Source organism: Ptiloglossa arizonensis, chromosome 2, assembly GCF_051014685.1.
Source record: "Ptiloglossa arizonensis isolate GNS036 chromosome 2, iyPtiAriz1_principal, whole genome shotgun sequence".
NCBI classification, from domain to species: Eukaryota; Metazoa; Arthropoda; class Insecta; order Hymenoptera; family Colletidae; genus Ptiloglossa; species Ptiloglossa arizonensis.
The window spans coordinates 33,340,469-33,353,609 of NC_135049.1; the positions used below are offsets into that span (position 1 = coordinate 33,340,469).

General features: G+C 28.3%; 3 protein-coding genes across 13 annotated transcripts; 1 reads left to right on the top strand and 2 right to left on the bottom strand.

Annotated features, from left to right (window-relative positions):
- Positions 1-782: 782 nt before the first annotated feature.
- LOC143143866 (protein SDA1 homolog) lies at positions 783-7,660 on the bottom strand. 5 transcript variants are annotated; one of them, XM_076305685.1, is made up of 10 exons: positions 6,941-7,660; positions 5,666-5,789; positions 5,469-5,573; positions 3,612-3,710; positions 3,014-3,529; positions 2,700-2,934; positions 2,493-2,628; positions 2,077-2,398; positions 1,358-1,978; positions 783-1,253 (listed from the first exon to the last, which is right to left on the bottom strand). In XM_076305685.1, the coding sequence occupies exons 2-10, from the start codon at positions 5,750-5,752 to the stop codon at positions 1,053-1,055; spliced, it is 2,322 nt and encodes a 773-aa protein (XP_076161800.1). In that variant the 5' UTR covers positions 5,753-5,789; positions 6,941-7,660; the 3' UTR covers positions 783-1,052. The 5 variants fall into 5 exon arrangements, with proteins under 5 accessions (XP_076161800.1, XP_076161799.1, XP_076161803.1 ...); XM_076305684.1 differs by lacking the exon at positions 6,941-7,660 and adding an exon at positions 5,984-6,540; XM_076305688.1 differs by lacking the exon at positions 6,941-7,660 and adding an exon at positions 6,361-6,379.
- LOC143143873 (uncharacterized) lies at positions 6,260-11,137 on the top strand. 5 transcript variants are annotated; one of them, XM_076305708.1, is made up of 6 exons: positions 6,260-6,379; positions 6,962-7,135; positions 7,384-7,642; positions 7,756-8,582; positions 9,180-9,334; positions 9,939-11,137. In XM_076305708.1, exons 2-4 carry the CDS (start codon positions 6,977-6,979, stop codon positions 8,544-8,546), a joined length of 1,209 nt encoding a protein of 402 aa, XP_076161823.1. In that variant the 5' UTR covers positions 6,260-6,379; positions 6,962-6,976; the 3' UTR covers positions 8,547-8,582; positions 9,180-9,334; positions 9,939-11,137. The 5 variants fall into 5 exon arrangements, with proteins under 5 accessions (XP_076161823.1, XP_076161820.1, XP_076161819.1 ...); XM_076305704.1 differs by having other exon boundaries at positions 6,303-6,409; XM_076305705.1 differs by having other exon boundaries at positions 6,302-6,409; positions 7,756-9,334.
- LOC143143870 (amidophosphoribosyltransferase) lies at positions 8,902-12,824 on the bottom strand. Of its 3 annotated transcripts, none has more exons than XM_076305699.1 (8): positions 12,506-12,824; positions 11,211-11,425; positions 10,842-11,134; positions 10,527-10,776; positions 10,151-10,387; positions 9,931-10,058; positions 9,577-9,798; positions 8,902-9,475 (listed from the first exon to the last, which is right to left on the bottom strand). In XM_076305699.1, the coding sequence occupies exons 2-8, from the start codon at positions 11,404-11,406 to the stop codon at positions 9,203-9,205; spliced, it is 1,599 nt and encodes a 532-aa protein (XP_076161814.1). In that variant the 5' UTR covers positions 11,407-11,425; positions 12,506-12,824; the 3' UTR covers positions 8,902-9,202. The 3 variants fall into 3 exon arrangements, with proteins under 3 accessions (XP_076161814.1, XP_076161813.1, XP_076161812.1); XM_076305698.1 differs by having other exon boundaries at positions 10,151-10,390; positions 11,211-11,418; positions 12,506-12,822; XM_076305697.1 differs by having other exon boundaries at positions 8,903-9,475; positions 10,151-10,390; positions 12,506-12,821.
- Positions 12,825-13,141: the final 317 nt, after the last annotated feature.

Here is a 13,141-nt window from a genome sequence, read left to right on the forward strand (position 1 = left end):
ATATTTTACTACAGTAGTTTTTACGCCTTCGCCATTGAACAATAGTGAATATTCGCTGCATGCGCACGCGTTTAACGATCGTTTAGTTACCAGCTTCAACGCTTCAAATTTAAATTTATTTTATAAAAATGAAGAGTTTCAGAATTCATTTCATTACTCATCAATTAAGTACGAGTATTTTAATATTAATCTTTTTTAAACAATTTTTGTTGTAAGACGGTAAGATACTTCTTGATGGAAGTAAACCATTATGATTATAAATAATTATAGTAATATATGCATGGTACATATCCGAGCACAATGATTTGTACCATGAGGAAATGTCTGCACCAATCAGGACGTCTGCCGACAAAAAAGATGGGTTTTAGTTGGTTCAAGTGCTTAAATTTAACAATCAATTACTATATTTCTTGCTGTTACTGATCCTGGCAAAGTAAGACCTTTTGCATGTACGATTTCTACGTTTTTTAAGTTTAGTTATTTGATAGTATCTCATATCTAATGAGAACTGTGTTTACCAATATAACCTGCCTCGCAAATAAAGTTGCTGGTTACTTTCCCGCTTCGCAGCATGAATCATTATCCCTTAAACACTACAGGTGTTGCATACCTCGTCTGTGATTAAATTATAATATTGTCCCTCAAGTTCTTGTAGGCTCACCCGCGACTAGAGACAATATGAAGAACAAATAAGTATTACAGAGATGAAATGCTGTTATTTTTTTCAACTAGCTGATCTCATAATACGCGAAAACAAGGGAAATAATAAGAACGGCTGAGTTAAATACCCTTTATGCAATACATATTTCATAGTTCTTTTAATCGGTGTGGAAAACTATGTCACAATTCGAAGGACAGTACTGCATTTTACATAATAGAAATGACTTAAAATTTTAAACAATTATGAAATTTATATAAACCAAATAGGATAAATCAGGATAATTTACAAAACAGTATAATTAGGTTTCACAAATAATTTTATATCCATCTATCTCTATACGTGAACCCTGTCACTTGCATGTGCTGTTACATATATGCTCAAGAACCTGTGGCTACTTCATTCTCTTTTGTTTCAATAAATGATTTCTCAAAGCAATCTGTTTTTCCTTAAAAGAACGTTTTACTTTTATTTTTATTTTATGTTTCAACATTTGAAAAGCTTTTGTTTTTTTCTTTTCACGATTTGTTGTACTACAAAGTGGATTCTGACGACCATCTTTGTAACCAAATTTTTCTCTCCCCTCTTGACCTTTCTGTAAGAAAACATAAAAAATTTCAACTGTTTAAAATAATTATATTTTACACTATGGAATATTATAATTAAATACATCTAAGAGTATTTTGTTCTATTACAAACCTTTACAGAATTAATACGAGCTTGCTTATCATGTTTCCGTTTCTTATAAATATTTTCAATATCCGTTAATTTGACAAAATCTCCACGTTCACTGTCATTTGGATAAGACCTTTTTACACCACGCTTAGCATATGTTACTTGTTGCTTTGCTAGTTCTATATCTATTTTTACAAAGTCTTCATCGGTTAATAACCGTTCAGTAGATATTAGGGATGCCTTTTCTTTTTTCTCTGCTGTTACTATCTGTGTTTTTTCAAATTTTGAATCTTTTTGTTGTTTTATTTTTAGTCTTTTCTGTTCAAGTTTTATCACTGCATTATGTTTATTATTTCTCTCTTGAATTTGTGCATTTTGAACAACTTCTGCATTTGTAATTTCCGTCTGTGACTCAACACTTTCAACTGCTCCACAACTTTTGTGTTTTTTGATTACGACTTGTCCCTCTTTAAATACTTTTCCAACTTTTTTGTTTTTATTTTCTGCATTAAATTCAACATTGTAATCAGATACATTTGAAGTTTCATTATCATTTTCAATATTTGTTGATGACTCTTCATCCTTATCATCAATGCCTTCTTTATCACTACTATAGCTTACATCAATCCACTCATCACTACTATCCTATAATGATAATTTTAAAATTACAATTTCTCTTTTACAAAACTAATTACAAACAAAAATAAACTGTGCGTTATTTAACAATATTCTTTTTTACTTACCTCATTTTCAGAGTCAATCTTAAAAGTTTTTTCAACCTTGTCTGATGTATTGTCGAGCAAAATTTCAGCTCCTGGAACAAAATCATTAGGACATACTTGTCCATATTTTTGAATTTCCAAAGTAATAGTTGCTTCTGTAGGCCGTCCTCTGTCTTTTTTATGTAATAACTCTGGTATTGTGTTTCTAAATAAACCAATCAAAGAACGTGCAGCCATCATTACACTACGTTCTCTGTAATGCTTATATCGTGCTAAATCTTGTAATAAATCTGCATTCATAACCAAAGGACACCGCATGCATATTTCTCGAATAGCATTCAGGCTGCAAGCAACAATTTATACGAAATTAACTGAATGTTTATTAGGATAATACAAGTTCTTTAGAAATAATCAGCAAACTATGAATTCATACATACCCAATTGCCATAACGTCGGCAGAATTTCGTTCCGTAACAAAATTGTTTGCTAAAGCTTTTAAAACAGGTTCCAATACATCAGGTGGTACAAGCTCGTGACAAGACTGAGCGACAAATTGCAAAAGTTTTGTTACCTCTACACTCGTTAGAAATAAGAGATTATATTTTATTCGGTTTTAATAATAATTTTTAAATAATAACATTTACCTCTTTGATGTGGTTGCAGAAATCTTTGAAGGTATGGATAAAAATTTAATAGAAATAAATGGTGTAAACCAATAAGCCTAGAGATTAAGTCTAAAGTTAACAGTTTGATTTGGAATCTATCATTATTTTTTTCCAATTGTTTAAACAATTTTTCCGCAAAGCCTTGTGGGTCATGAATTAAATGTAATGCTGAAAAATTAAATTCCGGTGCTTTTGAGGCTTTCTTTTTAGATTTCTAAAACGTTGCAAAATTAAATATCCATTAGAAGAGAACTGCTATATGATCAACAGTTCATTAATCATTATTGACTTACCGCTAATAATTGCTTTGCTTTTGCTAATTGTTTCACACGTTTCTTTGTCTTTTTATTTATTTTATTAGCCATTATAATTTCTTTAATATTTGGTTCACTATCACTATCATTGTTTTCATCTTCGTATTCTACTACATTAGTCCCCAAAAAAAATTTCAAGCAAGTAACCATAACTTTTGTTGTTTTAGCAGAACATCCTGTTGCCAGGACATTTACAGTTTTCGCATCATTCCAAATGTTTTTTTTGTACAATTCTATCATAATATCTGCAGACATTTTTGCAGCTTTTACATTAGAATCTTTCAACATTGAAAACATAAAGTTTTGCAGAGTTGTATTAAGTTTTGCATTCTTTTGTTTAGCATTAATATTTTTAATATCTGCAATAATATGTGTTTCAAGAAATTGTCTCAGATTTTTATCCTGGCATCTTAAAAGTTGAAAGAATAAACTAAGAAGTACAGTGGGTTCCAAAAGAGATTTATTACGAAGTTGAATTAGGGCTTTGCAGAATGTCTACAAAAAAATATCAATTAATATAACTAATTAAAAAACAATTAAGCAGATCTAATAATAGTTTAATTCTCTGCACACTTACTAATCGCATTTCATTGTCAAGTACTGTATTATACGTTTGTAGTAAATCAATGATTTCCTGAGGGAATGATTCTAAAATTTTTGGGTAACAGTGAGCCACCTGCATTAAAACAATGAAATTACGCTACAATGAATCAGTAATAACTTGTATTCAATGTTAAATGTATATATACATGTATATTATGCTACAAATCCTCTCTCTATATGAAAACAAATGTATTTACAAATTGTAACTCTTTATTCGTTAAAAATCAATAAATAGATACAAAAGAGAATAATTTTTACACACTAATTAATTATTTATACAATAATGATGTTTTATGGAAAGTACACTTCAATTAATGTGTAAAATTGTATATATAATTTTGAATACTAAATCCAACCGTCTTAGCTATAACAAGAATGAAATCATAGGATACGCAACACTTAAGTTTAGGTTCATCTAAGTTATAATTTCCCACAACTGTTAATAAACCAAGTTGACACATAGATGGTATCTGTGCAAGTAAACTGGCATTTATATCGACTTTTTCATCAAGAATCGCACAAAAAATAGCAAGCATTCTAGATACTGGAAAATTATAAGGATTACTTTGAGTACATAATTTTGTTGCTTTCTTTTTAGTAAAACCTTTTCCTTTTTTCTTCATATTTTGTTTTACAAACAAATGTTTGTCTTCTTTTGTAGAATTATATGAAGCAAGATATGAAGCAATTAACATGTATTTTGCATAATATGGTAACTCAAAACTTAATGCCAATTTCGTTGTTGATTCAATTTCTTTAGAAAACTGACTATTTTTTGCAAAATCTTCCGATGAAACTCGCAGATAAATAACTTCCAAATTTGCCTTAAAAATAGCAGAAATGTTTCTCCATAGAATAGCAGTATCAACTGTTTTAGATCCATTAATTTCAATAGGTTGTATGTATTTAGAAAAATTTATCTTGGCCATATAACGAAGTTCATTGAGATCTCTACAAAATCGAAAGAATACAGATAGAAATAAATTTAAATAATTTTTGTAAAATGTATCTTCATAATTGCATTGTTTGCATAAAAATAATATTTCAGCAAATTCATTTCGTACATACTGTGGAAAATGAACTTTAATAGGTTCATACATACCAATTTTTACACAAAATTTTTCCCATACTATACCGCTTATAAATATTACACAAACGTTAACATTTGATAACTCCTTCAACCTTGAAAATGCAGGTAATAAACTAGCATTAATATCTCTTAATTTTTCACATTTATCAAATACTATCACAATTGGCCGACTATCATTCAATGAAACCTCTTTAAGACTAATTATAAAGTCTGTAATATTGTCACAGTTGTGTTGTAATTTAGTATTAACTGTAAAATTTGTCACATTCAAAGAAAGATCACTTAAAATGTAATCAAATATGTGTCTACTGTTTACATGTTCAATACAATTAATTATAGCTATATTATATTTTAAATAGGAAAGCATATTTTCCACTATTAAAGACTTTCCAGTAGCTATATGACCATAAACAAATATGCTGTAAGGCATTGGTTCATCTGAATAGCCAATCAAAGAATAAAGTTGTTTTACAATACTTTTCCGACATATAATCTTTCCTTTTACAGATTCCAAATACTTTTCCATAATTACTATACTTAGAAATTCCTTAATAATAACAAATTACAATAATGTTATAGTATAAAAACTCTTTTATGAGTTTTTTTTTTCATGTACTTTGTTTATCATATCTGAAAGAGAAAAAGCTCTTCTACTATTCTAGAATCTAATAATACAGGGACAATATTAAGACTGAAAATTAATTATAATTATTTTACATAAATTATTAACATATATTTTACCTGTGCCAAAAAGATGATTATTTTGTCAAGACTCTTGTTAAATTTATTTGGTGTTAAACAAAACACTTCCAAAGTAGACTTATAATGCTGTTGTTGTTGAAGAAACTGCAAGAATATGTGCATGTAATAGAGATGCACGAATGCAAATAATTTATAATGATGGAAAACTATGCATAATATTATATCAAAAAACTTACTTCTTCCTGATAAGACTCTGGATCACGCTTAATAAGATTTTGCAATTGTGAAAGATTTTCTGGTAACTGATTATTATGTCTCACCATTTTTTAATCCACATTAAACACAGAAAATTAATTTATTCTGTATAGGAAAGAAACGTTAAGCACAGAAAATTAATTAATTTTGTATAGAAAAAAATTTACTTAACAAATCTAATTCTAATTTAATTCATATTTATTAATTATAAATGTCCAAATAAGTTTTTAATTGTTTCATATATATTTAGTTATACTTTTTACTTTAATTGAGGAAAATTAGAATATATCACAACTAACCTAAAAAAATTATGAGTACATATATCCACCGACCATGTGCATGAATAATGTAATTTAACTAACTTTCTATCGAGCAAATTTATGACGCAAAATAATTGTACACAAATAAAATTACTATTATATTATTTAAATTTAATCAGTTTGATAACAATAATACAATATTTTTATTACTAAATTGGTGACTACAAAATAAGATAAAAATATATATCATGGTATAGCGATCGGGTCATTAGACACGCCACAATTATCATAAGTGAAGCTTTCTATACGGTTCGTTTTCCTTCTATTCGTCGTTGTTAAAAAATAAAGAATTGACGAAGTTGTGCATTTCTACTTCTGCTAGACATTTAGCTCACAAACAAAAACAATATACAAACTTTATATGAGACAAGTACTGTATGTATAACAGTTGGCATGTGATTTATGGTAACATGAAAATGGGATAAAATAGAGGAAGATGCCTAAAGATACGTTTTCATGTGGCAGCAACTGTCATGATGTCATGCCGTAACATAGTGTAGCATTTTTTCAACTATCTTTATGCAATTGCGGGTTATATAATATTCATTACTTTTAGAATGTTTTAAAATAAATTAATGTTAACATTTGTTCGTATTATTCTTGAAATAATAAAGTTTTTTGCCAGAAAAACGAAATTTTCAGATTACTGCCACGATAGTAATAAAAGTTTTGATGCAAAAATAAGACTGACGCATTATCACGATATTAAATTTATTGTTGCAATATTGATTTTTACTATCATACGAAAACGTACCTTTAGTTTCGACTCAGGCATGTTTGATTAGTTATAGATAATACGTACTTGTAAATCTTATTATTCTTAATATAACAAATTTAATTTAAATCACTTATTAATATTTATTACACATTCATTTTTGATGTACAAAATATTAAATTCATAATTATTAACATTAAACAATTCTAAAGAAAATGTACCTTTTAAAAATTGTGGGATAGCGAGTGACTATTGAAATGGGATCTGATACTGAAATACCCGAAGACGAGGAAGAAATTTTTGTATATGTGGAATTCGAAGGACTTGTCGATGGAAATGTATTTAGTGAAGCACAATTGCAATTAGATATGATTGGTATAGACACAGAACATCCAATAATGCAAATCAATGGAAGGGTAATTACAAATTTATGTATTCACAATTATCTAAAGGCATTGAACTAAATTGGGCATTGGAAGTTCTATTAATTACAAACATTTTTTATTTTTTTCCTGTTATATGTTAGTTTCTTCCTATTTAGTAAGAATATTTTCTATCTAGGAATATAAATGAAACTAAAGTGGCTCAATTTCAAGTGGCACATATTCAAATAAAGTAAAATAAAATTGTTCTAGTATGATATTGATAATGTTTATGATTTTAGTTCTATGAAGGCACTTATGAAGATGTCAGTGCTACATATATGTTTTTTACCAAGAATGACAATTCCATAATGGATGATCCTGTCTTCGACGCAAGTCCAAATTTAACATATTTTGCTAAAACTAGAAAATTTCTAAAGATGCAAAGAATTTTTATAAAATCTAGAACTGAAGTTCTTGGAGATTCTGAGCATTATAAATGCATTCCAAATTTGAATACACTTAAACAAGCTGGAGTACCAGATCGATATCAAATGGAAGGTATAATCCAATATTAATTCCTTTATTTGATAGGACTGTGTTTCTAATAAGATTTACATTTTAATACAAATAATAAAACTTACTGAAACCATAAAATAAATTTTATTTTATAGCTCTTTCTTTTTGGAAGACAATGCGCAACAATAGATTAAATGCATTGCATTTATACTTAGAAAAGCAGCGTATCAGGGAACAGAAAAAATCTCAAGGTATATTATTAGAATCTGAATCCGATGAAGATAATCCTTTTGCTATGTATAGACACAAAGAAGCATTTGGAAATATCGAGAAATCTGAAGATATGTCTGATAAATTAGAAGAAGAATCAAATTACCGTGATGATCAACTTGATTCTAAATTCAATTTCTCTAAAGAAATTGCCAGTGAAACTGTGGATACAACTGAAAATATTTGTGAGAACAATCTCAAGGAGATTGAAAACTTATTAGAACCACAATCTTCAATTTCAAATGATGGTGGTTGTTGCTCAGTTAAATCTATAAAGACATGTAAAACTAAAACATCTCGAAAGAAGAACACTAATAAAGGATGTTATATACAAAGAATAAAAAATAAAAAAACGCGAATATCCTTGAAAAATCAAGTTTTTTTGCTTAATAGGAAAGAAAAAGAATTGTCAAACATAGAAGAAATATCAGAAGAATTAAATAAATCCAATGTTACAGGAACTTCACATACATTAGACATTGCTAAAAATATGAATGAAGTACCAAATGATGATCATAAAGCTACATTGATTGAGAAATCTAAAATAGAAGCTAGTAAAATAGATTCAACTAATTGCAAAACTATGAAACAATTTAAACGAGAAGCAAAGATGAAAGAGATTTTAGAAAAGTTGAAAGCAATTACAGACGAACATACAAATGTAACTGTGAATTGACATAAATGTATATCAGCTATACATTTATACATAAAAGTATCTATTACTTTTATTTACTAACAACTATTTCATTGCTGATATCTCATTTACCAATACTTAATTCTTCAGTTTTTATAAAAATAATTTGAAATGTAGAGCAGTTCTTAAATACACAGCTTCTTTATTCTGAAATAGAAGCAAACGTTAATATTTTACATTGACAGATCCTAATGTTTATTAAATTTAATTAATAATAAAATAAGTTTAATATTTATTTACTTCTTTGTTTGTATCTTTTAATTTAATTTTCTTATTACATTCTACTTATTTATTAATATATATATGTAAAGTGAAAAACTGTTGCTTCTTTTAAATGAAAATGTTACAGACAATACTGTTTAATAAAATTTTATCAAGCATATGACAAATATACATCACAATATTTTAAGGCTACTATCATTACTATGTGTACCTTGTTTAAATTATTTTTGAAATACTGAACTATTTTTGAAATTATATATTGATCAATTGATTGATGGTTGATTTAGAACTAAATTTTAAATTACATTAAACTAAATCTGGCTTTTATGTTGATATGAAAGTAGATAATATTGATAATGCATGGTTTAATAATGTATGATTCATTGTCTATAGATTTGTAAATATGGTTTATTTTTTCACCAATCCAAATCACCAGGAAGTTCATCAGGATAATCACCAGTTAGACAAGCAGTACAATGACCAATGTAACTACTTTCTCGATTATCCATACCAAATCTTACAGCTTTAACAAGTCCATCCACTGAAAGGTATGTTAAACTGTCAGCTCTAACATGTTTTGCTAGTTTTATATTATCTAATTTATTTGCAATTAGTTCCTCTCTTGTTGGTATATTAATTCCCATATAACATGGATATTTTAATGGAGGTGAAGCTATTCTAATATGAACCTATAAAGATAAATTTAGGTGTCATTTGTTTTTCATATATTTCTGAACAATAACAATATAAGTAAAATGCGAAATTAAAAATAATTAAAAAAGACACTCACCTCCTTTGCTCCAGCATCACGAAGTAACTTAATAATAGGCCCAATAGTATTTCCTCTAACAATTGAATCATCAATTAAAATTAACTTTTTTCCTTTCACATTTTCTGATAAAGCACCAAACTTTTTTGCCACACCAAGTTGTCTGAGTCGTGTACTAGGTTGAATAAATGTTCTGCCAACATATCTATTTTTACACAATACTTCCGCGAAAGGTATTTGAGACTAAAATAAAAATATTGCTTCAATACTATGTTTTTCCTTCTGTAAAACTTGCAAAAGGTCTATACAAGTTTGTACAAACCTCAAGTTTGTACTTAAGATTAATTACATGAAGAAAAGATTTAATATCTTTACCTGTCTAGCATAGCCATGTGCTGCTGCAGTTCCAGATTCAGGTACTGAACTGACTATATCTGCTTCCACTGGAGACTCTAAAGCAAGTTCTCGTCCACATTGCATGCGAACAGAATAAACCATTTGTCCTGTCAAGTGAAGTAAGTTTTTAAACAAATTCATCTTGATTAAACATGTTATAATTTTTTAATGTATTTTTTCCTAATTTGTTATGACTTACCTTCAAAAATACTGTCACTGCGTGCAAAATAAACGTATTCGAAAATACAAAAGGCTTGTGGCTTTTTATTTGGTCTATCAACAATATCTATAGTTTTAATACCCTCGCGAGTCAACTCTACAATTTCACCAGGAAATACCTCACGTACATATCGTGCTCCAATACTTAAAAATCCACATGATTCAGAAGAAATGACCCAACCTTCAGCTTCATCATCATCATCATCTGATTCATTTCCTGCTGCATGAAAATGTTATATTACATTGAATTAATCACAACGAAGCAAATGCCTTTCTACTATTGTAGAAGTACATTATAAAATTTTACTATTGTGTTGTAACATTACAACACAATCTTTTAAACATTGATTACATACCTAAATTACCAATTGGTACAATTTTTCCAAGACATAATGGACGATTTCCATAAGGATCTCTAACACCATATATTTTATCCCTTTGCATAATTACTAATGAATACGATAATGGTGCTAATTGCATGAGATGCTTTATACGTGCTGGCCAATCTGGACCATTAACTTCACCTTCAGGAGGATTTAAACATAGAGCTTGTGTTATTAACTCAGAGTCTGAGTAGGTTGATAGGCCAACTCCTCTACCTAATACCTAATAGTAAATTAAAAAATATCAATAACAAATTTCAAATAAGCACACCTACCATATAACATTACCATCTTTCTTAATGATTCTGTATTCACAAGTTCTCCATTATGAGCAACTGCTAAAGCCCCATGCGCAGTGTGAACTACAAATGGTTGACAATTGACTTCTTCACTTGCTGCACTTGTGCTATATCTAGTATGACCAATTCCAAGATTTCCGCCAAGTTTCTTCATATTTTCGTCATTAAAAATGTTATTAATCATTCCCATACCCTTGTGTACATGAAAGGATTTTGAACAAACACCTTCGCTGGTGACAATACCCGCACTTTCTTGGCCTCGGTGTTGTAGGGCAACCAAACCTATAAACATGTTATCTGTCAGAAATAATTAACAATTTTCAAAGGACTGAACAATATTAAATATGTCCTAATTTACCTAAACAAATAACTTGAGCAACATCAATTTGAGATGGCCAATCACCAGCAGCTATGCATCCAAAGACTCCGCATTCATGTGTAAGACCAGACATTCTTTGATCCTTAGTCTCTCTTTTACCATGTAATCTCTTACCTCTTTTATTTTCTATAGATATTATTCTAGTACAAGAACCTGCTTGCATGCTGCAAGACATTTTAGTTTTGGTCTGAAAACTATTCATTTATTAATGATTAATCTAAAGTTTATATTAATGATAATTTTATGATAAACAGTTTATTTTATTATGTTAAATTCAAAATTAGTCTATTAACTATACATCTATAACATTATATTTATTACATTATACAATTATTAAAAAAATAAACAATATTATTATTCTTATATTGCAAAACATGTACCAGACCCCCTCGAGATTTCTTCTGAATTATCAGTAATGCTCTTGTAAACTATTGACCTCTGATGAGCTGATAGAACTCATCTTTCAATGTTACTACTGTATTTTTTCTATATACTCTGTTTAATCAGTATTTCGCAACTGATTTCGTCATTATACCACATTGACATCAGTATGCATGAACAATATTTGTACTTATAAATTACTTTTATAGATTGATACAATAATGCAGATCTTGTTATAACAAAACATTTATACTCTATGTAATTAAGAAGTCATATATTAACAAACAGTTATAAAAGATCCAACTTATATTCTTAGCAATTTCAATTGAAATCTGTAGTATATGTAGAATGTATGTAAAAAGAGAATGAAGAAATTATTCTTTATATATAAAATAAATTTATGTCATTTGTTGAGTAACAATTACAAAACGTATTTCTTATTAAATTTTAATTTTATGTTTAGACATTCATTGCTTTCAATTCATTCTTTGCAATGAAATACACACACATGCACATGCACATTGAAACAATAATATGTTGGGAAAAGATTACAAATAAAACAGCTAATTGAGCAGAGGATTTAACTTTAATTTAACAATGATCATAATAATTCTTTTTATTTAAGGTCTAATTGATTAAGTAATGTAACATTGCAGTTGTGCCACATTGTCATCTTTTTTTAGAGACTGTATCCACTTTTTGAATACGATTTTCGGCGATTTCGTATTGATATGAAAAATAAATTATATATATTTCTGTTCAAATTTTATTACTTATAAATAAACTTTCTTTGTTGCAGTTCCGTAAGAACGTATGCTTCATAGGACTCGATGATCATTTCAAATCATTCTCATTTAAATATACGAGTTTTAAAGCATGCGTGTCATACATACCACGTGCGTCAAACGTTTGAACGTTGTAATGTTCTGCTGTCAGCTCGAAAGAGTTCCGCATGAAATATGCCTCTCGACTGGCTTTTGTAGCACGAGAGAATGCGTTAACCAATGTAAAACCTGCTTTTAACTGGAGGGGTTAGCTTATTTAGATATTATCTTACTTTCAAATTCCTCGACTACTTGCTTACACTAAATACAATTTATTGAAGTTTTACAAGAGCTTGATTACAATCTACTGTTCGATCACGTGGCTGTGTATACATGATAAAACTTATTTAAACGACTATTGTTTTATGTTTGACCATCAATTTATATTTCACTCACATTAAAGATCCGATCGATTATGAATCATATTTTCTGTAAATATATTATGCATCAATTTAAAATTATATAACGATAACATTATTATTATGAAATACATATATTGTTATTTTTCTCAGAACTATACTTCAATTATTTTTATTATTCTCATTTATTTCATTTCAAATTACATGGTCTCTTTTGAAATATTAACGATCACGTTTGTTTGTGATATAGATTTATTTTTAATTTTATTATTGTTTATTTTTAAAGTTATTATTTTATTGTTTTTTAATATTTGAAATTATTAGGATTAATGTATTGTACTTTCAT

Coding starts and splice junctions, on each gene's coding strand:
- LOC143143866 (XM_076305682.1), bottom strand. CDS start 5,253: ATGGAAAAGTATTTGGAATCTGTAAAAGGAAAGATTATATGTCGGAAA. Junction 2,399..2,492: donor GCCGACGTTATGGCAATTGG/GTATGTATGAAT, acceptor TGTTGCTTGCAG/CCTGAATGCTATTCGAGAAA. Junction 1,254..1,357: donor CTCGTATTAATTCTGTAAAG/GTTTGTAATAGA, acceptor GTTTTCTTACAG/AAAGGTCAAGAGGGGAGAGA.
- LOC143143873 (XM_076305705.1), top strand. Junction 7,136..7,383: donor TAATGCAAATCAATGGAAGG/GTAATTACAAAT, acceptor TTATGATTTTAG/TTCTATGAAGGCACTTATGA. Junction 7,643..7,755: donor AGATCGATATCAAATGGAAG/GTATAATCCAAT, acceptor TTTATTTTATAG/CTCTTTCTTTTTGGAAGACA.
- LOC143143870 (XM_076305698.1), bottom strand. CDS start 11,406: ATGTCTTGCAGCATGCAAGCAGGTTCTTGTACTAGAATAATATCTATA. Junction 9,799..9,930: donor CACATGGCTATGCTAGACAG/GTAAAGATATTA, acceptor TTTTTATTTTAG/TCTCAAATACCTTTCGCGGA. Junction 9,476..9,576: donor GTGATGCTGGAGCAAAGGAG/GTGAGTGTCTTT, acceptor TTATCTTTATAG/GTTCATATTAGAATAGCTTC.